The sequence below is a fragment of the Centrocercus urophasianus genome, unplaced genomic scaffold, assembly GCF_019232065.1.
Source record: "Centrocercus urophasianus isolate 14NV4802_14NV808 unplaced genomic scaffold, USGS_Curo_1.0 seq_12, whole genome shotgun sequence".
Classification (NCBI taxonomy): domain Eukaryota; kingdom Metazoa; phylum Chordata; class Aves; order Galliformes; family Phasianidae; genus Centrocercus; species Centrocercus urophasianus.
This window is the reverse complement of record NW_024884364.1, coordinates 35554356-35581409: the sequence shown is the minus strand read 5'-3', so window position 1 is coordinate 35581409 and position 27054 is coordinate 35554356. Positions and strand designations below refer to the sequence as shown.

The 27054-nt window shown below is 46.7% G+C and overlaps 1 protein-coding gene across 1 annotated transcript; it reads left to right on the top strand.

Moving 5' to 3' along the window:
- The first annotated feature begins 10768 nt into the window (after positions 1-10768).
- Positions 10769-18100, top strand: NYX (nyctalopin). Its single transcript, XM_042810290.1, has 4 exons — positions 10769-10825; positions 11482-11647; positions 11772-12061; positions 16214-18100. The coding sequence occupies exons 3-4, from the start codon at positions 12040-12042 to the stop codon at positions 17611-17613; spliced, it is 1422 nt and encodes a 473-aa protein (XP_042666224.1). The 5' UTR covers positions 10769-10825; positions 11482-11647; positions 11772-12039; the 3' UTR covers positions 17614-18100.
- Positions 18101-27054: the final 8954 nt, after the last annotated feature.

Below are 27054 nucleotides of genomic sequence, written 5' to 3'. Positions count from 1 at the left end.
GGCAGCTGAGACCAGTCCTTCCACTATTGCTCATAGAGTTCAGTAAGGGACAGCATTTTTTTAAGCCTGTAGGGAGCAGATGATTGGTAGTACCACTGTTATTTGCTACTGTAGGTGAGGCTTCTACCAAGTCTGCCACAGAGAGGGGAACTTGTGTCCTGAAAAACAGGGCAGCTCAAATTTGCTGCAGCAAGGCCTTGTTCCCTGTTGTCAACAGCAAAATAGGAATAGGACTAAAGCTTTGGCTCTTCCTGCTTTAAGGATGGGGGAGGAACATGACACTTCCTCGCTTCAGAAATGTCTGGGTTTCCTTCCTGGCACGGGAATGATTTAGCCATTTAACTTGTGGTGCCTGATGTTACCCATCATCCCTCTTGTCCCTCTTGAAGGTCAGACTGGTGTTCCATCATGTTAGGAGAAGATAAGGCTTCTGGATATGAGACGACACCTTCCATCCTGCGTGATTTAACCTTTGTTGCTGCACTCCAAGGTCTTCAGCAGTTTGTTCTTTTTTTGCCCCTTTTTTTCTCCCAGTGAAAAGCTCCTGCCATCTCACTGTTCTGCTGAGATCACAGAGAGGTCTTTGAAGCGCTGATCTGGACTAACTCTGAGTATGGAAAACAACAGCATCTAAAATGAAGATGTCAGTGGGTTTGATTTCTGTTTTTGTACAGTGTGTCGCCACTGACTTTGGGAGCAGGTGTTCAAGTATATCAGGTAGCTTGTCTTTTTTACATATCAAACTGGAAGAGAAGCAGATAGGGAATAGGGGAACAGTGAGATTGTTAATTTAACTCAATAGCTCTTCATCCAGTTCAAAAAGGCAGGTGTTTTGTGACTGTGCTGTTTTAATCGAAGATGCTGTTCTTCAAGAGTCAGAAACCCCCAACCTATGCAACTCAATGTAAGTCCTAGATAAAGAACTGTGCTTGCTTGTATGGGCAGGCCTGCTGGTAAAGGTATTTGCAGAAACTTAAAGGCAAGCTATGTGTGGAGGAGGACTGGGAATCGTTTTCCTTCTGGGCGCATGGCTTGGGCAGCACCTGCTCCTTTGCAGAGAACTCCTCCACCCCAACCAGGGCCACAGGAAGCCCTGCAGTGTTTTATTCAACTGCTGCTCTGTGAGCTGAGTTTTTGGTCTTCTACAGCTTGCACGTGGGAGAGGGTTTGTACAGCACACATGCTATTGGTTTTGGAACAGAGCCCTTAGAGAGTGTCAGGGAGTTTCCTTGTCTGTAACTGGGGATAATTCAGTTTGCCTTGGACAAGGCTTTAATATGTTCAAATATAACCTTTCATCTGTTCCAGCATTCGTGTTTTTGTGTATGATCATGTGTCATGTGTATTGTGGGCTGCTTGTGTTCCTGTGTATCTGATAGAATGAAGTAAGGTCACAGGAAACTTGAGGATTCAGCATGCATAGAGCTGCACAAGTCCCAGCTTTCAAGCTTTTTTCATCTGCTTCACTCTCTCTTACCTTGTTCCCAGTTTTAACAACCACAGTGCTCCTGCCTAAAATCTTCCAGGCCATCTTTCCCCCTGTCCCATCTTACCACGGGTATTCCTAGTTTCCATCATTTATTTCCTCTCCACTATTGGGATAGTCCTGGTGGTGTTACAGTGTCTAGCAAGGAGCTGTGAAACATCAGGAAATCTGCATGACATGCAGGAAAATGCTGGTGCTCTGTAGCCTCTTGTTCCTTGTTTGTATAGCATCTTGTGGAGCAGTGTCTTATTGGAAGTGCTGTACAAATACATAGGATTGCTCACGAGAGTATGGGGATTAACTCCATAATTCACACAAATTGATGCTAATGAGAGAGCTACTTAGGGGAGTACTCTGCGTAGCACTCTGCTAGCTCTGCCTTTCCTCTGATCTCCTGCAGCTATCAGAGGTATCACCTGTAGGCTTTGAGAGGGCAATTGGCAAACCGTAGTTGGGGGTACTCCAGACCTCAGCTGGTGAAATTAATGGCTGGGGAAAATAAATATAAGCAAGTGGTATTGCATGCTTTGCTGTGGGAAATTCCAGGATTATCTGTGTTTTAAACCTCCTCCACCCACAAAATCCAGCTGTGAGAACCCTGCGATCTGAACCCTCTCCCTCTGAGCTGCTATGCCAAAATAGAAACAGGCTTTTTCCTGGTCAGGCTTTGTCCTGAGATGATCTCTCAGTTTGTGAATGTGCTCTGACTTGGCAAAAATACAGCCATTTAAAATATGCAGCCTGACAGCTGTGATACTGTGCACACTATGGTCTGGTGACTGACCGGAGGAGTAACAAGTGCCCTCTGCAGAGCAATGCGGTCAACACTGGAGTCAGTCCCGTCAGTGCCAGTCCCGTCAGTGCCAGTCCTGCTGGTTTGCAAGCCCAGCACCCCTCTTCTGCAGCTGAGAGACAAGACTGTGGCTTTAGCAGTGAGTTAGGGAGGGCTGGAGATGTGAGGTCATAAAATCCATTGGTGACCTGGAATGCACTGGTGTTTGCATTGCAGCCTTTGATGTGCAGGACTAAAACAGGGTACCAGAGGCAAAGTGCTCCAGGGCTGATCTTCCAGGGCTGTAAACTTTAGATCTGATTGTCTTTTCTATTTACAGGTAAGGAAAGAAATATTTGAGCTGCAAAGGTGTGTAAGCAACTTGCAAAAAAAAATTTGTATAGATTTCCATTCAATTGTTTTCTTAGTGGAAAAGAAAGGCCAGCCCTTCCACAAATCCTTGGATGGCAGTGCATCCAAGACAGTCTAAGTTAGATGGATAAAGGTATTTGGAGGATTGATTCCTGCAAGTTGCAGTCACTGCTGTGCTGCCAGTTTAAGCTCACATCCAGCACAGCAGTACAGCGAGTATGCTGGGATGGTTGGAACAATGCCCCTTTCCTTGTTTAGGGATGTTTACTTATCCTTTCACAAGGACTCGCATGTCCCAGACGACAGCACTGTTTTCCAGACTTAGCAGTGGATCCAAGCTGGTAGGAAAGCAGAGAAACCAGTCATTTCTTTTTGGTTAGCTTACGAAATATAAGGGAGCACTGAAGTGTTTCATTTTTATCCCAAATGAGGAACGTTGGATAGGTCTTCCTCATCTCTCCAAAGAATATGGTGTGGGAGGTCTCAAAAGTACAAAATTGCTTTTCCTTAATCAAAAAGACAGGAGCCCTGGAGCTTTAATAGAGACATATTTTCTTCCCAGCAGTTCTCAAACATTTGTGCTACATTTAATTTGATGATGGAGGAGTTTTAAAGGGGTTGAATAAATTGTTCTGTGTTAATTGAATGACATGCAGATGATACGTCCTCTGCCAGAGATCTGGAAAGTCTTTCAGGAAAAAAAGAAACAACAACTAAAAGCAGACTCAATTTACTGTGTTTAAACAACAGAAGTGGAAAACATGCCTCATGTACATACATACTGCTGTCAGAGAGAAAAATGTGAAATGGACATGAGGGCTCTTCAGATAGACTAGGCCAATGCATTCAGTTACAAGGGAAGGTGTTGAAGTGTGCCGAAGAGAAGGGCTGGCCCAATGCAAGGCTATCATGTGGGTGCAGTGGGGCTGCTGAAGCTGCTGCCTCGCAGGGCAGGGATGGGTTAAAGCTGGAGTAGGTCATGGCACAGCTTGCTCTTTCTAAATTATGAATGCCATGCTCAGGGTACGCTTTTGCTTTGCGATGTTAATGGCTTCAGTGAGCTGTAGCATGTGCGTGCCTTAACCAGGCACTTTTATGTCCTACATACGTCAGTTGGCAGGCAGTGGCAATGCACAGATGGATTGCAACCCTTGCACCCACTTGAAGAACCTTTGCAGCATTTAAAGCTGGAGGTACATCACTGTATATTCCAAACTTGACCCTAAGGAGGTGCAGTTAGTGTTCAGAAAGAACACAAATAGCTCATATTTGCTCTATGTTTAAATCAAGCTTATGGTGCATTACTATGCAAATGTTACAACTTGTATTTCCAGCAGTGTTGCTCAGCTCTCATGCATACATGCTGTCAAGTCAGGAAGAAGGAAAATCAAGTACACCAAAAATAAATAAAACAATATGCTTGCACATGCTGCAGCTGCATCACATCTTGTTTATTACACGCAGCTCCTCCCACCCCACTAATCACATGCTCTGAAGGTTTCAGTGTGGAAAGCTCAGCAGCCGCCAATGCAAAATGACAGCAGTAAAGCCATTATGATTTACACCGCCTCCACATCAAGTCTGCAGGCTTTGTTTACGAACGGCAGGGCTGTTTGTGCAAGGCTGTGTCCCATTTGGTGTATGGGAAATCTGGTGGTGCAATGATGTATTCAGTTGCACTGGGAAATAAAGAGGCATTAAGTCTTTAGACTTAAGGTACTAAGTGCTCCTTGTGTGCTGCTGCATTTCATTTATAACATATCCAAGCCTGTCTCTGGCTATAAATGAACTCCCATTGAAAAATAAAAGCACAGACTGCCTGGGAGAATGTCTTCCAGATTTCTCATGCAGACTTCATTAGCAAAACTAGTCCTAATGAGTGCACAGCAGGTTTTACATTACACCCTGCAGATACTGGGGCAGGACTTTGATATTTACAATATCAGTACCAATATTTACACATAGGCTATAGGCTGGAATGATAGGAAGTGCAAGACTTGCCATGAAAGCAAGGGTGGGGGTATGGTTTAGAAAGGGAGGATAAACAAAGTTATTCCTACCAAGAAAGTGGGAATTCAGAGCTGCGTGGGCTGAGTTTTGTCCTCACTTGGCATGGGGGAATTATGTGATTTTATTCTATGACTCACAGTTGTCTCTACAGCATTTGCGTCACCCAAAGAAGTTGAATCTGCATAAGACCTAGTGTGTTCCAGGAGGGAATATTTTGTTCTGTAACGTGAATTGGCGAGTGCAGACTGGCAGCTTTCTTGTTTTGCTTCTTTCTTGTTATTATCACCCGGGCACAAACAGCAGAATTTCTCGGAGCTGACAGATTGTGTTATCACAGGAAAGCAAATGCGGTGTCAGGGAAAATCCTAGCACTGGGAGATTCATTTGAGATTCAGCGAGAGTGAGTTTCTCTTACTGAGAGCCATAAGCCTCTGGTGTGTTTCCCTTGGACTCTGTTTACATGTGGAAAAACACAGCACTGCATTAGTTAGGTAACTGAACTGCTTTCCTCAATTCCACCCGGATTCTGCCTTATTTCACTTTCAGAGCCTCTCCCATTATAAGTCATCTCATCACAAGGTGCCACAAGTTAGTCACTGCCCTGGAGTGGTTGGGGTTTTTCCACCCAAGAAAGTCGCTGTGGCGTTTGGCACACAGAAGAAAGAGATGTCAGAACTGAAAGCTGAGCTCAGGCATTGGTTTGGAGGTACAGCAAATCCAAATTTAGGGCTCTTCGGGCTGGATCGCAAGGACTACAGCCCTGTGGTGCAAAGTGCTGACCCAGCCCTGGCTCACTCTGCTTGTTCAGACGTGTTCGAGTGTTTCTGAGAAGTTATATTTATGCTGGCAGGCTGCACGGCAGTCAGGTGGTGTCTATCCACGTGGCTCTGCTTTTCTGCAAGGCTGGATCAAGTTTCCTTTCCTGCAGCTGGCACAGAGCTGTCAGACAAGTATGATGTTGACATAAACACTGTGCCAGCTAATTTGCCAGAAATGAGCTGGTGTGACCTGGAACCTTGCAGATGGGGTTACGTTAAGGGCTGCGGGAGTGCCTCAATCTCCCACCCATGGGAACAAGTAGTGGCTCAGATGTAGCTGAAATCCTAAGCAAAACAAGGCTCTTGCACCAAGCACCTCATACAAGATGGAGAGTGTGTGTGACACCCACCTCTCACCCCACCTCTTTGCTGGAGAGCATGTGGACTGGCACCAGACTTTGCTTCTTGTTCATCATTTGTTGCTGCTTGGCAATTTGAGGGTGTCATCACCCTGTGTGCCTCTTAAGGTAAAGGAAACTTCCTTCTCTTCCACCATTTTGGCTTTTGTTTTCCACTTGCTCAGGATTTGCCAAGGCACAGGTATCTCAGTGCATGCTGGCAGGAGCTGCATTAATCCCACGCTCTCCCTCTCTTGTGTCCAAAGGAGAGGGAAATGCAGCCGGTGCAATTACCGGCTCATTAACCAAATCCCATCACAACCGGTCACTCTGCACATTCTTGGTGATTTAATTCCCCCATTTAATTAATTCCTCCCCTAAACGCGATTAGCTCACATTAGAGACTAATTACCAGTTAATTTTCAATTTGATAGTAAGTGCTCTTCCAGGCTCTGGCTAAGCTTCCTTGGTCATGCTGGATTTGCTCAGAAGCAGCCACTTACGATCCGGATTCCTGCTGACCTTGCTGTCTCCTACACCACATGCAGGCTGACTGCAGTCCCACCATGATGGCAGTGCCTGCTGATGCAGTGGAATCCTGAGGGCACTGACCCTTCCCATCACTGCTGGGCTCTTCTCCTGCCCAGGAGCGGCCCAAGGAATGTGAGAACCCAAACTGGAAAATATTTACAGTGCACAGCTTTGACCTTCTGCCCCTCTGGTGCCCAAAGCCTGTGGGCTTTGATTTTTTTTTTAATCTGCTTTTGTGTTTGTCAGGGGCCCTAAGGATGTGCATGCAGCCAAGGGCTGGCTGCAAGGGCTCTTGGTGCACGGCGAGCTTTTTTTGTGATCTGCTCTCTACTCCCAAGACTTCTGCATTTGATCCACAGGATAATTCGGTGCAAAATGCAGAAGCTGAACAGGAAGCAGAAGGCAGCGCTTCCTCCCCAAGTCTCCTCCCAGATGTGTTTGCAAAACTGCTTTCTCAGTGTGCTTCTGCCACGTGGAGGCCTCCTGGCCTCATTTGTGAACTGTGCAGCACAGTGTCATGGTTTGGACAGGAGGGGGTGACAGTCCTCTTCTGATCCACGCCAGCATGCAGCATCTGCTGTCAGGGCACTCCTTCATGGGCTCTGTGTGCATTTGCCTTCCCCACACAGCAGAAAGCAAAACATCACGTCTGCTGCTGCCCAGGCAAGCTCTCACAAACTCCTGCAACTGTTCCCAGGAAAGCAACCCGAGCTCTGATGGGCAGCCTGGCCCTGCAGTTTGCTCTGGAACAGAGACCTAGGTAGCTTGGGGCATAATGCCCGAATGGCACTTAGGGTGAAGTAGGCCCCAAAAGCTGTCAGCTGGGGCCTGAGGCAAGGCTCTGTAGGCATAGGCTGTCCCTCCTGTGCCTTGCACAGTGGGCAGGAGCTAGGGGATGCCTCAGCCCTTCAGATGGAGGCCTGCAGGCAGCATGGGTAGATTTTCTTCCCCACTTTCCTGTCTCACACCCATGAGCCCATTGCTCTGACAGCACTGTGTGCAGAGTGCTATTCCCAGATGCACCCAGGCAGATGCTGGCAGTGCTCGCTGGGTAGCAAGAAGGGTGAGAATGTGTTTTGGGTGCCCTGCAGGGTGGAGGGATGTGTGGCTGGAGCTGTGCACTGCAGACATGCCAGAGGTGAGCAGGAAAGGTGTGCTGCCACCTGCCAAGTGGGCAGGGGAACAAATCATGAGCTTAGGAGATGTGTGGGAACATGAGAGATTGATTAAATGGCTTTCCTAGCTGTGTGATGTGAGGTGGTCCAAGGTGACGAACCAGGACTCGGAGCATGTTCTCCCTAGAATCATAGAATCATTTGAGTTGGAAGGTACCTTTAAAGGGCATCTAGTTCAACTCCCCTGCAATGAACAGGGACAACTACAGCTACATCAGATTGCTCAGAGCCCCGTCCAGCCTGACCTTGGGTGTCTCCACGGATGGGGCATTCACCACCTCTCTGGGCAACCTGTGCCAGTGCCTCATCTGGAAAAATTGTTCTTCCTTATTTCCAATCTAAATCTCCCCTCTTATAGTTTGAAACCACTTCCCCTTGTCCTGTCACAACAGATCCTGTGAATGTGTCTGTCCCCTACTGCTTCCTCCACCTATCTGTGCCATACAAGCTGAGACAAGAAGACAGTGGCTTTTGGTGGCCTTTGGTGGTCCTTCAATCTGTCATTCTTCTTTTTGGGCACTGTGGGGCATCAGGGTGAAGGTAGGCACAGCCCTGTGTCGTTAGAAACAGTGCCACTTCCCCATCCCACACCTGCACATGCTGGACATGCATTCCCAACACAACTTCTTGGAAGAGAAGTGTGAAAACTCAGCTGAAATCAAAAGGAACTAAGAGCCATAGTAAGAAATTCTGGGTAGAACCAAATTTATTTATTTATTTATTTGTTTGTTTGTTTTGAGAGCTGACATGTTTTGCAGAGACCCAGTGTGATTTATTTTTACTGCTGCATGTTTAGCCCTCCTTCACCTTTCCTACAGCTCAGCTTGAGTGCTGTTGAGTTGTACGTGCCTTGTACGTGTAGTGTTTACCTCATTTATTTTCTGCTTTCCACCATACACACAGCGTATGTTCTCTGTTATAACTCAAACCAGGCATGGTAGCTCAAGCAACTTGTTGCAACACACTTGTTGCTAAAGCTCAGCTGTTGCTAGCACAGCTTCTCTCCGCTCTTATCAGGGTCAAGCAAAACTCAATGCAATGTGCACAGCCTCAGTGGGTAGCTCAGTACAACCTAGAAAGGGTGAAGTGATTGACAAGCTGCAGCTTTGCTGCTGTTGAGCTCCTAGGAGTTGGGCTGTCTTTTTGCCAGTTGCTAGGCTGGAGACCTGGCACTGATCTCATCCAAAAGTACAGCACTCATTGCGTGGGCATTGCTTTCTTTGTCACTGTTGGCTTGGTGTCTCAGAAAAAGCCGTTGTGCTTCTTCTTACATTTGGACACATTTGGGTTGCCTGAATTTTTGTCCCTTGCACAGGGCCGATGCTTCGTCTGTGCAGGCTTCCTCCTGCCTGGCCCCTTTGCCAGGAGGGATGCAAGGCATATGCAAGGCTGCCTGTGTTGAAACCTGTTAGCTGGAGGGAGGGTTCGACCACAACAAACAGCCTTTAATAGGCTCTCCTGCTGTGTTTTCAGCCAAGTCGATGATGTGGACTTGATTATTCAGTGAATGAATGCATTTCCATTTTGATTATGCGCTTGGGAAAGCACAGTGACTTCATTTAACAAATCTTCCAGATCATCTGTAAGAAAAAAAATGCTCTAAACCTTCTGATCATTATGTCATTGAAGTATCTATTCTGTGCAAGGGGGAGAAGATGGCACTGCTCCTGTTCCGGTGGGGGATGTGAACAACCAGGAGGCATATAACCTGTCTGGTGAGGTGTGGCAGTGCTGTTGGCTTGAACAACCTATGACGTGCCATGGGTTTGCTGTGGAGAGGCTATTTCAAAAGACATTTGCATGGCTGTGGAAGAGACTGACTCATCAGCTGTAAGGGAACTGTGCCACATTTCCATTAGATAACTGGGAACTGAAAGTAGCCATTGCCAGCAGCCCATGGAAAGCACAGTGCGAGGAGGTGAGCAGGACAAGGCAGCTCTGGGCTTGTTACATTGACAGAAGTGACCCCATGTCTGCTGGTGGGACACATGAACAGCAGCTGCTTGAAGGCAGAAGTGAGAGCAGGGGGAAGACGAGGTGGCTCAGCCCCAGTTCAGGTTTCACCAGCAGCCATTTGTCCCCAAAGCTAAACCTAGAGTGTGTTGTTCCCTTTCAGATGCTGGCTCTGCACTTTCAGGTCTCTGCTCCTGCTGCAAGGTTTCGCCATGGTGCAGGACTGGGTTCCCAGACCCATGCTCTCCCTCACCCTCTCCCCTTGCTATTTCACAGGCTTTGCTTCTTGGCCCTCCTGGTGCAGCAGGAAGATAGGAAAATCTGTTGTTCTGGCAGCATGCAGGATTTTCTGGGACCTGCTGGCAAATGTCTGGGCTGATGTTTCTCAGAGTTTGTGTAACTTCAGTGGGAGGCAGCCTCATATGCAGATGAGGAGATCGTCCCTGTTAAGACCAGCCCAGAAGGGAAAAAAAACTTATTTCTCACCTAGATCAGTTTCTCTATGACAGCCCATGCCTGGGCAGCATGCACTGCTGATGTGGGAATGCAAGCAGCTGTGCAAGGACCTGCAGTGTGGAAGCCATGGTGAATGTGAAGCCTTGTAATAGGCAGTGCTTTGGTCTGTAATGCTCTGCCGGGGAGATTCCAGGGCTTGGAGGGTGCTGTGTGCACCCAGCAGTGAAGTGTGGACATCAGCAGAGGCTGCTGGAGGGAATTTGGGGCCAGAAAGCCCACCCAATGCTAAGCATCTGCAGCACTTCCAGCCTCGAGCGCTCATCAGCCCTGAGTCACACTGACAAATGTCAAGGCATGGTTTAAAGCCCGAGTTGTTTTTTTTCTTTAAAAAAAAAACCAAAAACCAAACACAAGTTTCTTTTATCTGCCACTCAGAATTTCTGCTTTTTCTACCTAAGAGGACTGAAACTTCTCCCCAGGAACAACTTTCTCACGTTGCCATCTCATTTCGGCCCCAGGGGTGATCAGAACATGAAGCTGGAGTTGCGGGGGCTGGCAGAAGAGCTCAGTGTTCCTGCAGCCTTCTCTCCGAGGTGCCTGCAGAGTGAAGTTCCCCAGCCAGCTGGCTGCCCTCAGATGGGTATTTCCCAGAAAAGGTGACCTCAGTGCCCACCCACAGCCTCCCCACTGCGCCTGTGCTGAGGCACCTTCTCAGCTCTGTGGTTGAGAGGGGACCACAGGCGGACTCATGAGGGTGGATAGCACAGAGCTGAGCTGTGCTGGAGGCAGCTTCTGCAGCACTGCCATCAGGGTTGGGGCTGCTGACACCGCAACAGGCACATCCTGCCTCCATCGCCCCCAAATGTGGCTGCTGGAGTGAAGCTTTCCTGCTGCATCGAGCATAAATTCATCAGGTATTCCATTTCCTAAGGGGAAAAAAAAAAAAAAAGCAGAATAATTCACTTAGAAATACAGCGTAGAGTCATTTTCCCTCTGACACGGTGAGTGCAATTACCTGAGGCATGGAGGGCTGAGATAACTCGTTCATTCAGCTCCCTCTCTCCACAGAGATCATCATCATTCTGTCAGAAAAGGCTTTAAAAAGCAATTCACATCCCGAATGCAGAGTCTGGATGCTGGACCCGTCCTTGTGATTTCCATGCAGCAGCTGCAGCATCACGAGCAAAACTGTTTTTTAGACAGTGCAGTGCTCATTATTTTGAGGGCCATACTCACCACACAAGCTCCCTGTGTTTGCAGTCCCTTTTCCCAGAGCTACTGTCATCTCCTCGTCCTTTAGGAGCGAAGCTTATTGGCATCCTATTTGAAAGCTCAATTAACTGCCGCCATAAGCCTGTGCTTGTCCCCAAATATAATCATGTTTAGGCTGCATCCTCTGCCCCACCTCCTCAGCCATTATCTAATGGGCAGCAGAGTAATGGTTTTTGATAATGCTGTTTGAATGGCAGCAGTTCAGTTCTGGGCTTAATTTTTTTTATGGTGGGTTGGCAGGGGGAGAAAGCACTGGTTTAGATTGCCTGCAATCCCCGTTCTGCTTTTGGAGCTTTAGGGGACGGACATGTTCTTCCATCTCCACTAATCTCCCTCTGATATCGAGGATTTTCCTGCCATTAAATGATAGCTTGTGAGAAAAAAAATGCCAACTTCCCAGAGGCAGAATGCAGCTAATGGCATCCCTGTGAGCAGGAGGGAGAGCACAGCCACTGCCCAGCCAGGTAAGCCATGTCTGTAGGTGCTTTCTGTTCGGAATCATAGCTTTGGCTGCTCGGTGTGATGCCAGCATCTGTTGCCTGGGGAGGTGGCCAGTCCCTGACCATTGGTGATCTCTTCCCACCTCAGCCAGGAGCACACTGTCAGCACAGCTGGAGAGAAGGAAAACCTGCAGGGTTGGCTGAGAAGGTGGATGGTGGAAGGAAGGCACCCAGCAGGAACGTGTGGAGTGCTGGGGACCGTCAGAAGCCGTGTGCTACAGTATCCTCTTCCTCAATCTTCTTTGTAAATATAGACCTGGCAATGGGAAAATGATGCAGGCAAACAAGACGGTGAAACCTATCTCTGCTCTTCCTGTGTGCTTTTAGATCCCCCAAGTTTGCTTGCCAGACCTGAAATGCCACTAGCGAATAATCAAGGTAATGTTTGTCATCATTTTAAATGGTGAGTAGCACTCTTATTCTGCATTACCCAGTAGTGGGTTGAATGGATTGTTCTGTAGGTTAGATATGGAATTATTGCAAGCACTGCCTCTTCACCCTTTTAAAATCTCTGGCAAACACTTCTTTGGTCTCTCATTCTTTCAAATTATGGTGTTATTTAAAAGACCGAAAGAGATCATCCCTGGGTGGAATTTTTCTATTCCTTAATCTCACTAATATTTGTTACCTTAATGCTGAATTCCATCCTTTTTAAAAAAAAAAAAAAAAAAACCAAAAAAAACCAAAAAAAACCAAACACATCTGCACACTGTGTCAGTGAGTTGGAGGCATCATCAGCTGCTGCTCTGACAGTGTCAAAAACAAATAGCATCCGTTGTGGGGAGGGAGAAGGACTAAAGATGGCAAGGTGGGATGTTTCATGCTGTGTTGGTCAGAGGAGATCTGACTGTCAGGTGAGACTGCTTTCCTGTGCTTGCAGGAGGGGGATTTGGGAACACGTCCTTTGCATGAGAAAAAGGGAGAATGCAACAAAGATGCTGAGGGGCTCCTCTGAACTCCTGTTGCCTGGGGGATGTTTTCCAGTTTGCTGCTCCTCAAACATTTCCTTTCCGTGTACTGCACAGAGCAAGTTACACTTGTAGATCTTAGATGAGTGCTGTGAAATGCCACTAGCAGAAGACACAGATTTGGCTCTAAAAAAATTGTGCCTGAGGAGAAGCGCTGGAAAATGGCTTGGGTGCAGACATGTCCTTTATCAAGAGATTAGAGAGCAGGCAGGGAGGGGAAGGAGAGGATTTTGCTCATTTCTACTGAGCACGCAGTGCACACAGCTGCTGGGGGAGGTTTGCTCCAAAGGCTGTAGATGGGACCAAGGTTGGAGTAGATGTAGCTGAATGCTGAGCTTGATTGGGACAGCCTCACATATGGGGCAACCTATGCACATATGTCCCCCTGGATGTCATCCTGAGCCCATGTGAGGCTCTTGTTCCAGCAACAGTACTTCCATCAGTTTCCAGACAGCCACCTGCAGCCAAACATTTGGGAACAGGCAAATCCTTAATCTGTCTGAACCTCAGTTTATGTAACAGCATCAAAAAAACAACATATGCCCCTGTTTGCACACAGTGATGAGGAATGGTAAAGAGGGAAGCAAAAGACACAGCCCCTGTGTAAAGATAGAGCCAACCGAGGCCAGTGCCTTGTCCTCCTTCTTGTCCTAGGATCCTCATTCATTGCCTACCCAGTACCCTGCTAAAGAGTCAGTAGAAGGGTTTAGGAAAAAAGGAGAATATGAAGAAATGTCAGACTGCATAAAATTCTTCCCACCTCTCCAAGTCCTTCCCTGTTTCTTCTTGAGTGTCCCTGTTTTGCTAATTCTTCAGTCAGCATAGCATGGCCAAGCTTGGTGAGACCTGATCCAACAGAAGCCAGAGCTAAAGTCCTTCTGGGATGTGCCCTCCATTTACCTCAATCTGCCTTCCAGCCCAGTGACCAAGGGACAGTTTGGGCTGACGTGGGGAGGCTGATGAGTTGGTGTCAATGGGCACCCGCTCCTAGTTGAAGAAACTTCAGGCACTGCAAACTACCAGATACATACTATGTGTGTTTGCATTCCAAAAGGATGAAGGGCAGAGCAATTGTTGCTCACACTGCCATTTGGTCTGTGCAGTAAAGCCTTGGGTACTGTGAAAATAACAGATGGATGCTTGCTGAAGGTGATCCTTCCTTGCACATCATCTCACAAGCCTCTCTTAATAAGGAACACAGCTCAGTAAGGAACAAAGCTTAGTGAGGAATACAGTAGTGAGCCATCACTGTACTACATGGCAGCAGGGAGAGGTGGTTTAGCTGCTGAGCGTCTCCCTCAGATCCCTCAGAGACAGAGCATGGGGAGAAGCCCCTTTCTTGCCCTTTGGCCCCTGCAGCACTCATGTGGTCCCTACAGTACTGTTAATAAAGGTGGTTGATGGAAAAGATTATATAATTTCCTATGGAAAAATGTATGAAAGGATTTTGCTTTCGTGACAGACAGTGAACAGCAGCAGAAAAACCATTTGAGTGAGAAGCAGTTAAGGTGTGTCTTTGAAAGAGATTACAAAATGAGATCTGTAGTATTCAGTTCTTGCTCTCTAACGAGTTCATTGCTTAGTCATTTTGCTGCTAGGAGTTTCTTTCCACAAGATGTTTCAGTGTGTGCTGGCTGATGTCTCTTGTTCCCTTCGTTCTTCTCTGATTTGTCCCCAATAACTTTCACCTTCTTGGACATCCACCTGCTTGGGATTAACTTGACAAGAAACCACACATCACTCAGGTGGCAGACTGATAAAATGACTGAAGTGCTTCCTCCCACCAAACCCATGACACTATGGTGACTGTATTGAGAATTCACAAAACTCTAATGTCACATTGAATGACATGGTCTAGAGCTGTCACAGGCATGGGCTGATGGTTAGACTAGATGATCTTAGTGATCTTTCCAACATTAATGATTCTATGAATCTGTGATCCCATGAATGGTACACAGTATCTCATTTGTGGGGAGAGCACTAAGAAAGCATCTGAACAATATTCCTGAATCTGTCCTTCCTCGTGTCTATCTAATGGAACACAGCAACACCCTTAGCAGGTGATAGCTTCTCTTGCAGTGCTGCAGCAGCTGCAGCTTTGGTGGAGAAATGTGAGATTGAATAAAAATGAAAGATGCAAAAAGCATGAACACTGACATGCTACAGGCTGCCAACTGATCTCCCCTGCCTACTTCTGGAATCGAATCATAGAATCACAAATGTTGGAAAAGACCTCCAAGATCATCCAATCCAACCATTCATTCACCCATCACCAATATTCCACACTAAACCATGTCCCTGACTACAATATCTAAATGTTTCTTGAACACTTCCAGGGCTGGTGAATCCATCACCACCCTGGGCAGCCTGTTCCAGCACCTGACCACTCTTTTGGAAAAATAGTACTTCCTAATGTCCAACCTGAATCTCCCCTGGTGCAGCTTGAGGCCATTCCCTCTCATCCTATCTCTATTTACATGGGAGAAGATGTCGACCTTCATCTCACCACAACCTCCTTTCAGGTGGTTGTAGATAAGGTCTCTGTTGAGCCTCTTCTTCTCCTATGGAAGATGGAACAATCCCAGTTCCCTCAGCCACTCCCCATAAGACTTGTGCTTCAGATCCCTCACAGCTTCACTGCCAGAGCTTCAACATCTTTCTTGCAGTGAGGGGCCCAAAACTGAACACAGTATTCAAGGTGTGGCCTCACCTGAGTGCAGAAAGATGATCACTTCCCTGCACCTGCTGGCAACACTATTTCTGATACAAGCCAGGCTACCACTGGACTTCTTGACCACCTGGGCACACTGCTGGCTCAGCTGAACATTGAACAATACCCCCAGCTCTGTTTCCTCTACACAGTCTTCCCATCCTCTCTGCCTCAGAGCTGTAGAGTTGCCTGAGGTTGTTGTGGCCAAAGTGCAGGACCCAGCACTTGGCCTTGTTGGACTTCATCAGTTCAGTGATCCAGCCTGTCCAGATCAACAGCATACACTGACTGCCCTCCTCTGTTCTCCACCCAGAAATACTGCAGCCCCACAGTTGCTGTCCTTCAAAACATCTCTGCAGGTTCCTGTAGCCAAGCTTTGTCCCTACCAGTTTGCAAGCATGGGAATGCTGAGAAATCAGTGGTGTTGTAGGGAACTCTCTGGGTCCATCTGGCCCAACCCTCACTCCAGCAATAACATCCAGATCACAGTGGCCAGGATGACATCCATGTGGCTTCTGAGGATCTTCATGGAGGAGGCTCCACAGTCTCTCTGGGCAACCTGCTCCAATCAGGCTGGATGATTTCTCCTCTCAGGGAAAGAAATTCCACAGAGAGGATGCAGTAAGAAACTAACACTTTCTCAGAGAGCCTATAAGCAACAGCAGACTTCTAGGAATTGTTCACAAGGGCTTCTTAGCACAGGCATACAAATACTGTGTGACAATTAGCCTGCCTAGAAGGAAGCAGAGGCAGCATAATATTTATTCTCGTGTCATAACTAATATGTTTGCTAATGTCTCTTGTTTTTCTCTTCTCACACCTTCATGGGGTCGGCACATTCCTTGCTGTCAGTGATTCTTTGGGTGCCCCATGTCCACGCGGTGTGGGCCTGTGTGCGGTCCTGCCCTGCCAACTGTGTGTGCACCCAGGAACGGAGCTGCTCTGTCCTCTGTGACCGTGCTGGCCTGGGGCAGATCCCCAGTGAATTCCCCTGCGAAGCCTCCTCTATTAACCTGGACAAAAACAGCATCAAGTTCCTCTCTGAGAGGGCCTTTGGTACTTTGCCTTCCCTTAAATCCCTGTCCCTCAACCACAACAATATCTCCTTCATCACTCCGGGGGCTTTCAAAGGGCTGCCCAGCCTGACAGAGCTGAAGATGGCCCACAACGAATACATCCGCTACCTGCACACACGGACATTCACTGCTCTCCGGCGGCTGGTCAAATTGGACCTGGCGGACTGCAACCTCTTCAATATCCCAGACAGGATCTTCATTGAGCTGCCCTCTTTGCAGGAGCTTTTCTGCTTCCAGAACAACTTCCGAAGGATCCCAGGTGCCATTAGGGGCATGGAGAATCTGACCCATGTCTACCTGGAGAGAAACAGGATCGAAGCGGTAGCCTACAACTCCCTGCAGGGGCTGACCAAGCTAAAATACTTGAATCTGCAAGACAACAGGATAAATGTTGTTCATGAGCGAGCTTTTCAGGGCTGCCAAAAGATGGAGTACCTGTACCTGAATGACAATTTGATCAGCGAGCTTCCAGAAAATTCCTTTGATGGCCTGAGGTGCCTGAAAATGCTCAACCTAGGGGGGAATTTCCTCAGGAATGTTTCCAACACTTGGTTCAGGGACCTGGTGGAGCTGGAGGTTCTCTATCTGGACCGCAACAGGATCAACTACATTGAGGAGGGGGCTTTTGAGAACCTCACCAGCCTGGTCTCCTTGCACTTGAACAGCAATAACCTGACGACCCTGCCCTTCTCTGTCTTCCAGCCTGTGTACTTCCTGGGACGGCTGTATCTCTTCCGCAACCCCTGGGAGTGTGACTGCCGCATCGAATGGCTGAAGGAGTGGATGGAGAACTACAGACTTGTCAGGGATGTTCCCTGTGCCTCCCCGTCCTCTGTAGCTGGGATTGACCTAACGGACGTGCTCTACGACAGATCACCAGAAGGTTACTGTCTTGACCCTGTGGAGCTAAATGTCACATCTGACAGTCCGACCCCTAGCAGCGAGCCTTTCTCTACCACGGAGAGCAAGTTCAACAGCCTTATTTCTAAACTCTTGCTTCAGATGGGCCTTCCCGAAGAGGTGGCAAACACTACTGAAGTCTTCAGTAACGCTACACAACTGGATGGACTCACTGGTGGGGTTACTTCTGGCACAAGGGAAGACAGCAGCAAAGCCATCTCCTTCTCTTTCCACCTCCCAACACTTCTTACAGTGGTTATTTTCCAGAGCAAGTAGTGCAAAGGCTGCCTGAAGCATGCGTCCTGCTGGAGCATTTAGTCTTTGTCCCTTCCTTGCACTGCCCAGGGTTGCTACAAAACTTTGCAGGCCCTTTTAAACAGGAGGATGGTACCTGGGGAGGGTCTGGGGTGAGCGTGGCATTTTGGGTGTGATGTTAGATAAGGATTTTGTTCTTCTCCCTGCAATCCTGAGACATCTGCAGGAAAACCAGAGACACCCATTTTTGTCAAAGCAGTCTTCTCCCAGGAAAAGCTTTCAACACAGCGGTTCACTCCTCAATGTCTGTTTCAAAAGCTCGATTCATTTTTCAATGAAGATATTGTTTCAAGGAATATGCTGTTTTTATTTATAGGTTGTTTCATGTCCGGATAGCAGGAGTGGAATATGGCAATGACAAATGTAGACAGGCTGTACTGTACTGTTTTGTATTTCTATCACTCATTAATATTTATCACACAATACTTATCATACATAACCTATCATATTGTGGTATACATGTTCATATAAAATGATAGGACATATATAATCCCCTACTAGTGCTAAAATGTCACAAAATCAGAATAAAAATGGAAATGCATTTAAATTACTCTTTCTAACATTTCCTTAAATCTTTTTTTTCTCCATCCTTGCTTTTTCACAAACAATTCAGTGCAAACATGGATTTCAGAGATCATAGAATCATAGAATGTTTTGGGTTGGAAGGGACCTCAAAGCCCAATCACCCCAACCCCTGCTGTGAGCAGGGCTGACCCCACCTGCTCGGGCTGCCCAGGACCCCATTCAACCTGGCTTTGAGATGTTGAAGATATCCATGGTCTGGCAGACCTGGGGATATCCATTTCTGACACACAACTGGTTTTGTTCAGCTGCAGAAAGCAAGCAGGGTTAGTGCTGCTGTATGGTAGGACAGGAATCCTGTGGATATAATGAAACCCAAGATCTGTAGATGACAGCCTGGTGTGAGTAGGCACCTCCATTAGTTCCCCATCCCCTGCCACTTCCTCATATCACACTCCAGTGGCCACTCAAAAACAGAAGGAAAGGACAGGACAGCTGGAGATAGACTTTGCCCTTTGAACAGTATTGGGTGACATGGAAGTTTCATGCAAGAAACTTCTTCCAAAAGGGCTCAAAGCTTAGAATCATAGCATCGTAGAATATCCCAAGTTGGAAGGGACATGTAAGGATCACTGAATCCATAAGGAGCATCAGCAGATACCTTGAGCCAGGTCTTTGCCACTGACCAGCCCAGAGAAGCTGTGACCAGGAGCTTATCCCTTGGCCTCGAACAGTGCCCTCAGCTGACCACGTCAGGGGAACAACCCATGAAGTGTCCCACAGACCTTGTAGCAAACTGCCTTGGTGAAAGCTGGCAGGAACTCACACAAAGTAACTGTGCACTCTTAATCTGCCACAGTAGCTGCTTCCTGAAATGGAAGCTTCTTTTTCCCCCCATTTGAGTATGCCCATACATTTTGTCACCAAAAAGGCTTCAGGACGTGTTCCTCCGGGCTGCCTCGTTCGGTGTGCAGAGCTCTGTCCAAAAAGATTTGCTGCTTTGTAATTAGCACCAGGAATTTCTAAGAGCAGTCAATACCAGGCAATCCCTGTCAGGATGGCCCTTCAGCTATCTGTAGTTAGACCACAGCTTTTTCCCTCAGTGAAGAAAGATGGCAGATGGTTTGATAAATGCCTGTTTGACCTGTTCCATGAACTAAATGCAATGAGTTTGGATTTCCAGGCTATTTATGAATCCATTAATCTTCTTAAACGCTAAATTCATCTCTGTATTATGAAAGGCTGTTTTTCAAAACCAGTCCAGGCAAATGCTGTAGCGGCGCATTATGTTAAGGATGCTTCTACAGGAGCAGTGCTTCATCCTGTCAGCAAAGGTTTGTCAATATGTTTGACACAGATGGTGGCACACTGGGAACAAAAGGTCATGTTTCACTTCCTATAGGATGGATGTTCGATGAGTGAGTTGTTTTATTACCCATGCTTTCATTTTCTCTGCTGAAATGCATTAGAGCTGAGGATTGTCTTACTGCGTAATTGAAAGAGTATGGCTTTCAAGTTAATTATTGCTTCAAATATGCTTCTTTATGTGCAAGAATGGCAGATAGATAGATTAGAGCTGAATGTGAAATGCCTGAAAATGGCAGAGATTCCTCTGTGAAGTAAAGGACAAGGAGAGTGTCTGTGATACACTGCAGCAGGACCACAGAATTATAGAATCAGAGGATCATAGAATCACCAAGTTTGGAAAAGACTTCCAAGATCTAATCCAACCGTCCATCAATCACCAATATTCTCCACTCACCATGTCCCTCAGTACAACATTTACACAGCTATGAACACTTATAGGGACCAGGACTCAACCACCTCTGTTCCAATGTCTCACCACTCTTTCAGAGAATAATTTGTTCCTAATATCCAACCTGAACCTCCCCTGGTGAAACTTGATGCCATTCCTTCTCATCCTATTTCTGATACCTGGAAGAAGAGGCTGACCCTCACCTTGCCACAGCCTCCCTTCAGGTGGTTGTAGAGAATGATAAGGTCTCTCCTGAGCCTCCTCTTCTCCAGACTGAACAATCCCAGCTCCCTCAGCTGCTATAGATATAAGACTTGTGCTATAGATGCCTCACTACCTTTGTTGCTCTTCAGACTCTGGACATGCATCAGGGCCTCCATGTCTTCCTTGTACTGAGGAGCCCAGAACTGAACACAGCACTCAAAGTGTGGCATCACCAGAGCTGAATACAGGGGTGATCATCTCAGTGCTCCTGCTGGCCATACTATTTCTGATACAAGACAGGATGCTGTTGGCCTTCTTGGCTCACGTTCAGCTGAGAGTCAACCAACACCACCAGATCTTTTTACTCCACACAGTCTTGCACTCACTCAGCCCCAGGTCTGTAGCAATGCCTGGGGTTGTTGAGGTCAAAGTGCAGGACCCAGCACTTGGACTTGTTGAATTTCATCCCATTGGCTTCAGTCCAGCTATCCAGCCTGTCCCTCTGTAGGACCTTCCTTCCCCCAGGCAGATTGACACTTTCTCCCAGCTTGGTGCCATCTGCAAACTTACTGAGGGTGCACCTCTTGCAGGTCATCATTAAAGATATTGAACAGGACAGGTCCCAACATCAACCCTTGGAAAACACCACACATAACCAGTTGCCAGCTGGATTTAACTGCATTCAGCGCTACTTTCTGGGTCTGGCCATCCAGCCAGTTCTTTACCCAGCAAAGAATGTACTTGTCCAAGTCATGGGTTGCCAGCTTCTCCAGGAGAACACTGTGGGAGACACTAGGTCTGGAGCTGTACTGTTCTGGGCCAGTGAATTTAGGCATGAATAATTTAGGTGTATATCCTGGAGTGCTTGCCCCAGGAAGCATCTCCCTGTGGGTCTGCAATTCAACTACAGCTGCCAAGAAAGTGCATGCTACACATACTGGCTTCCAGCTTCCCTGTAGTAATTGAAGCAGCTCTTGCTCCCTCCAGCTCTGAAATCCTGCTTACGTCTCAGAGCCCTTGAGAGATCAGCAGTGTGCATTGCTAGCAGTATGGAGTAGGTGGCAAGTGAGCCCTTGGCTCCACCAACAGAAGCCTGTGAATCTGTGCATGACACTTCCCCTTCCTTCCCTCTGCTTCATCTTGCTCCATCCCCATAGCTCTCTGTGCTCAGCTTGAGCACTGCCTTTGGTCTGCCTTGCCTGAAGCAGAAGCTTCCCAGGTAGGACAGCAAAGTGTTTCCACTCAAATCCTGAGAGGACTTCCAACATCATGAAAGCTTGAGTTGGACTCCAAGTGCCAGGTTCGCTGTGCCATGAGCCTTGTTTCTGAGGTCATAGCAAATAGTTGGTTTCTCTGGTTGTACGGGTAGATACCAACCCATAACTGATTTTAAGTTATTTTCAAATTCTCAATTAGAAAACAAGGTGAATAAGGGATCTGCCTTTTGAATGAATACTTTGTCTTTCCTATTTCTTGATGGAAGGCTATTCAGAATGTTGTATTTGCTATTCTGCTTATCTCATGGAGTCTTACCTTGTCTTTCTGCTTTGGCAAGAGATGTGAAGTCCAGGGCAAGAACATAACTGTAAAGTCACTGTAATGATAACTATTGCTAGAATGGCAGAAAATGCCCTCCAGCTGACAGTGGAGCCTCACTGCCAGTTTTGAAGTGGATGTTAAATATTCAGTTAATTCTTGGCTTGATGACATCTTGCTACTAGCTTTTAAAACAACTAGATCTTGAAATTGCTGTTTTTCCTTCATAATTGTTGTGACCACAAATTCAAGAGGAGCCAAATCAGCTGAGATAAAGTGGCTTTAAACAGCAGAAAACTGCTGTTCCTCCACTGCCGTATATGAAGCCTTGCAAGAAAGTAGCCTGCCATTGTCACTGCTGCCCTAGTGAGAACTTCATAGCACAGGGCTGGCTTGGCTAAGAAAAATAAACACTTTCAGTCACATCAAACACAGCTTTTTAAATACCCACTTTATTAGAGTCAAGATATGAGTTTGTTATTCTAACACTAATAATATAAATCCCTCCTCTCTTCTTGCCTGCTGCCCAAATCTGATAGAGACCCATGGAGTTTGACGAACTGAGATCTAGTGAGTGTAAATGCCAAAACCTTCAGAAGAGTTTTAAAAGAGCTTTATAGAAAAGATCACCCATGGAACAAAGGCAGTGAATTAAGAAAAAAAGGAAAAAAAAGCATCACAAGTAGTATTTTAAAGAAAAGCATGTTGGTAGTGTTTAAGCATAACAAAATAATCTCAATATGTAAAGGTCAGTTGTAAAAGAAACTGTATCAAGGGACACCATGGAGCAGCCAACTATTGGACAAAGCCTTCTGTAAGTTTTAGGTTTTCATTGTGAAGAATCACCTGTGGGTGAGAACCTCACCATATACAAGATCTGTCTCAGTGGTCCTTCTTTTGGAACAAAACGGGTCTTCTAAACTGCAATCTCTAAAATAAAATAAAACAAATATGGCAAATACCAGACACTTCTCAACACACTAGATCTTAACCAAAGCCTGATTTTGTTGACCCTGTGGTTAGCCTGTCTGATCTTGTACTCTGTGGTTAGTCTTGAATGCGAAAAGTTCATTACTTCTGCAGTTTTTCTCACTTTGACCTTCACCACATCCTTTGATTTTTATTATGCTTCCCTCTTAATTTCTCTCTTTTTTAAAGATTGATTTAAAGCCTTAATATAAAGCATAAAGCGTATATTCTCCACAAAGAATCCCAACCTAAAAACTTAATTCATTTTACTGTACTTCCTCATCCCACACTTCAGTTTGTGTGGACACTCCACTCATTTGGTTTTTGGATTAAGAGAGAATTTCATTTAGCACTCATTCAGTTTCTAAGAGCAGGACAGGGAGGGTTGAGTTGACCTGTGACTGAGACCAGCTTAAGCTGTCTTTCTTCTGCACCCCACAAACCATCTCTTCCCCTCCTGCAATTGCTTGCTCCTCTTTCAAGCTGCTTTTGCTGGCACCTGTGTTAACCTGCTGCAATGGGGCTGTGCTTGAAGATGAATTTCTGATTTGCATCGAGTGACTTACTCATGCCCCCGTGGGCCTGGTGTAGAGGTGCAGAAAGAGCTGTTCTTTCCTCTGTGGCACCCAAATAAATATACAGTTGCATATAAGAAACACTTCAGTGTTTCTGTAAACAGGCCCACACTATAGTTAAAGACACCGTAAAAGGACTTCTATCATTAGTTCTATTTACTGCAGACAGGTCATTTAGAAGATTACATTTCTGCAGCTCTTCTACCTCGTCCCACAATTTCCTGGCACCAGGACATGAGCAGTCTCTGAGTTGGTTAAAGCACTCGGCTGCCCTAATTGAAAGGATAAGTAAGAAATGAGCATCCAGCCACTGCTAAGATCTGACTGTGTACTATGAAAATGATTACGGGGGATATCTGGCTTCAGTAGGAATGAGGTCAAGCTTTTAAGCCATACAGAGTCTAATAAAAATTAGAAGGGCATTCCTTCCCCAGCACGCTGCACTGTGGTTGTGTGAGACCACGACATGAAGCAGTGGTTGTGTGGGGTCTCCTGGGTTGTTCATCCTGACACAGCCCTGACCTGTCCCGCAGCCCAGAGGCAGCAAAGGTCTCAGGAGGGCTCTTGTTCACGCATCTCCTGGGTTAGTGCAGGCACTGCACAGCTGTGTGACACTGGGCAGGAACTGCTGCTTCTCACCTAATGCCTAATGCACCTCCTGGCTGCTCACTGCAGGAGCTGGGTGGCTTGAGGGACCGTGGAAGCCAGGCAGTGAGGTACAGAAGGTGAGATAACAGAAGTCCAGCTGCATCCTGGGCTGCATCAAAGGAGGGGTGGCCAGCAGGAAGAGGGCAGAGATTGTCCACCTCTGCTCTGCTCTCATGAGGCCCACCTGTAGTACTGCATCCCGATCTAATGCCCCCAGCGTAAGGAAGACTTAGAGCTGTTGGAGCAAGTCCAGAGGAGGCCATGAAGATGATCAGAGGGCTGGAGCACTTCTACGAAGAAAGGCTGAGGGAGCTGAAGTTGTACAGCCTGGAGAAGGATCTGGGGAGACCTCAATGCTGCCTTCTGGTCCTTAAAAGGAGCTTATAAGCAGCAGGGAGACCGACTTCTTATACAGTCTGACAGTGATAGGACAAGGGGGAATGGTTTTAACAAAAAGAAGGGAGATTTAGGTTAGCTGCTAAGGGGAAATTCTTTCCCCAGAGGGCAGTGAGGTGCTGGCACAGCTGCCCAGAGAAGCTGTGGTGCCCCATCCCTGGAGGCTCAAGGCCAGGTTGGATGGGGCCCTGGGCAGCTGAGCTGGTGGGGGGCAGCCCTGCCCATGGCAGCGGTTGGGGCTGGGTGGGCTTTGAAGTCCTTTCCAGTCCAAACCATTCTATGATCTGCCAATTGCTTGCTCCACGTGCTTGATCTGGATAGGTACTGGGAACTCTGCAGAACATGCCTGTAGCTGAAAGGATATGGACCGTGGGCAGGCAAAGCTTCTCCATACTCGCAGGCACAGGAATACTGGGGAGGCGGATGGAGAGGCTGAGGGAAGCTCTGGCAGTCAAGGAGGGGCATCATCCTGCATCGTGTTGTATAATTATAAAAATATAAAAGCATATAGAAAATTAAACTACTGAAAGATAACTTTATCATATATTCTTATTACAATACTGCAATACAGACATATTGTACTGGTGGTCATGGTACCGCTAGAGCAAGCAGAATTCAACAGTTATGCTTAGAGAGGGGGATGGAGATTTCTCAGGCTGGCCTTCAAAACAAATTGTATTGGCCAAATGCTCTGGACTAGATACATTTCCAAAACAATGTCAGGTTGTTACATTCGTAAAGTCTTACAGCAGTAAAACCATTAATCGTGTGTGACTTCACATGATTTTATGCTAAAGCATATGAAGCTTTACAAATGCAACATATATTTTAAGCAATGAACTTAAGATTTAAATATAAAGTTTCAACAGGCTGGTGTTTACGGCAAAATCAACCAATGAAAACCACCAGGGTCTCAAGGGGACTCTGTGCTCAGATTCATGGATTTCTCCAAAGCATTCCCCATAGAATGCAAACTTCCCTGTGCAGCAGCTACTGAGATTTGTCCGCCCTGGAGAAGGCCAGGCCTTCCTTCAGGAGACAGCAGACACCAGTCACTGAGCTCTGGTGCCTGAGCCCATTGGGTTTAGCCCTATTTAATCCATTCTGAGCAGCAACAAGAGCCTTTCTACATTTCTGGTTCCATACGCAACCAAGAGTAGAGTTTGTGTAACTCTAGGTAGACAGACTCTGATGCTGTCTGGATCACCCTCAGTGATTTCCCTTTTCTAAACTAATTGTTTGAATGATGAAAACCTGGAAAACTGGAATGAAATTCAAAGCTTCTTGGAATGCCTGGGAGTCCCTCCATTGCCTTTGATGGATAAATATCCCACTGGTGGAGCACTCTAAATTACAGACAGGGAAAAAACACCGAGCTGAGTAACACACAGAAGAAATCAAAAGCTTTCTCCACTCTGCCTCTGGTCTTGCAGATTTAGAATCACAGATCATATGCTGATAATATGGGCAGAGGAGAACCCTCTGACTCCAGCAATGAAACCATTTGGAGGCAGATGTGGGCAGAAGTAGTTGTTCAAGCTACTCCAAAAAAAACAAGGCATTTTCCTGGGATCTCTCTCCTTTTCCTCTTGCAACATTCAGGCAAATACCATAATGGCTTTACTGAAACACTTGTTTTGATAAGTGAAAAATACTCCAAGACAGTCATCATGACTAGCTTACTTGTGAGCTTTTGAGACAAATATGTTTTTTGTGCATTATAGTGCTCACGTGTGTGCATCTTTTTTTCTAATGTCAAATGAAAAGAAGAAATTTTGGAAATTTTCAACAGAAAACAACACAGTGGAATTTATATTCTTTTGCTTAATGGACAATGTAAATATTTTTGACAGAGCTGTTGTTTTTGTTGCATGTTTTGTTAATCCAGTATACACAAACCGGTGAGGAGGAGCTCAGGGGCTGTATGGCTGGGCTGCCTGCGTGCATCCTAAGTGAATCTCTTGCTGTCTAATGTTCCTACAAGGAAAACAGTCTCTGGTGAAGCAGCAATGCTATCTGATGTGCCTTACTGTGTCCAGGTCTGGGGCCCCCAGTACAGGAAAGACAAGGAACTGGTTAGAGAGGGTCCAGAGGAAAGCCACAAAGATGATCAGAGAGCTGGAGCACATCCCTACAAAGACAGGCTGAGGGAGCTGGGCTTGTTCAGCTTGGAGAAGAGAAGGCTGCAGGGTGACCTCATTGCAGCCTTCCAGTACCTAAAGGGAGCCTACAGACATGAGGGGAGTCAACTCTTTACAAGGGTAGATAACAGCAGGACAAGGGGAAATGGTTTTAAGTTGAAGGAGGGAAGATTTATGTTGGATGTCAGGGAGAAGTTCTTTGCTCTGAGAGTGGTGAGGTGCTGGAACAGGCTGCCCAGAGAGGTTGTGGATGCCCCGTCCCTGGAGGTGTTCAAGGCCGAGCTGGATGGGGCCCTGGGCAGCCTGGTCTGGTATTGAATGGGGAGGTTGGTGGCCCTGCATGTGGCAGGGGGTTGGAGATTCATGATCCTTGAGGTCCCTTCCAACCCTGGCCATTCTGTGATTCTGTGATTCTAGTCTTTGTCTCTTGTTAAAAGGCTATACAGTGGGAATTGAAGACACAAAGATTTCCAAGGTAGTCTTTTTACAGTGTAATATTAATTGAATAGTAGCTCCACTTAGGAGAAGAAAAGTATACTAATTCTATTCAATCACTACTCATGTCATCTACGTAAGGCAGAAGCACCCTCAGGGGCTTTATGAGTTTTCTTTTCTTACAGACTGGATATACAGAATCTTCAAGAAATTCACATGA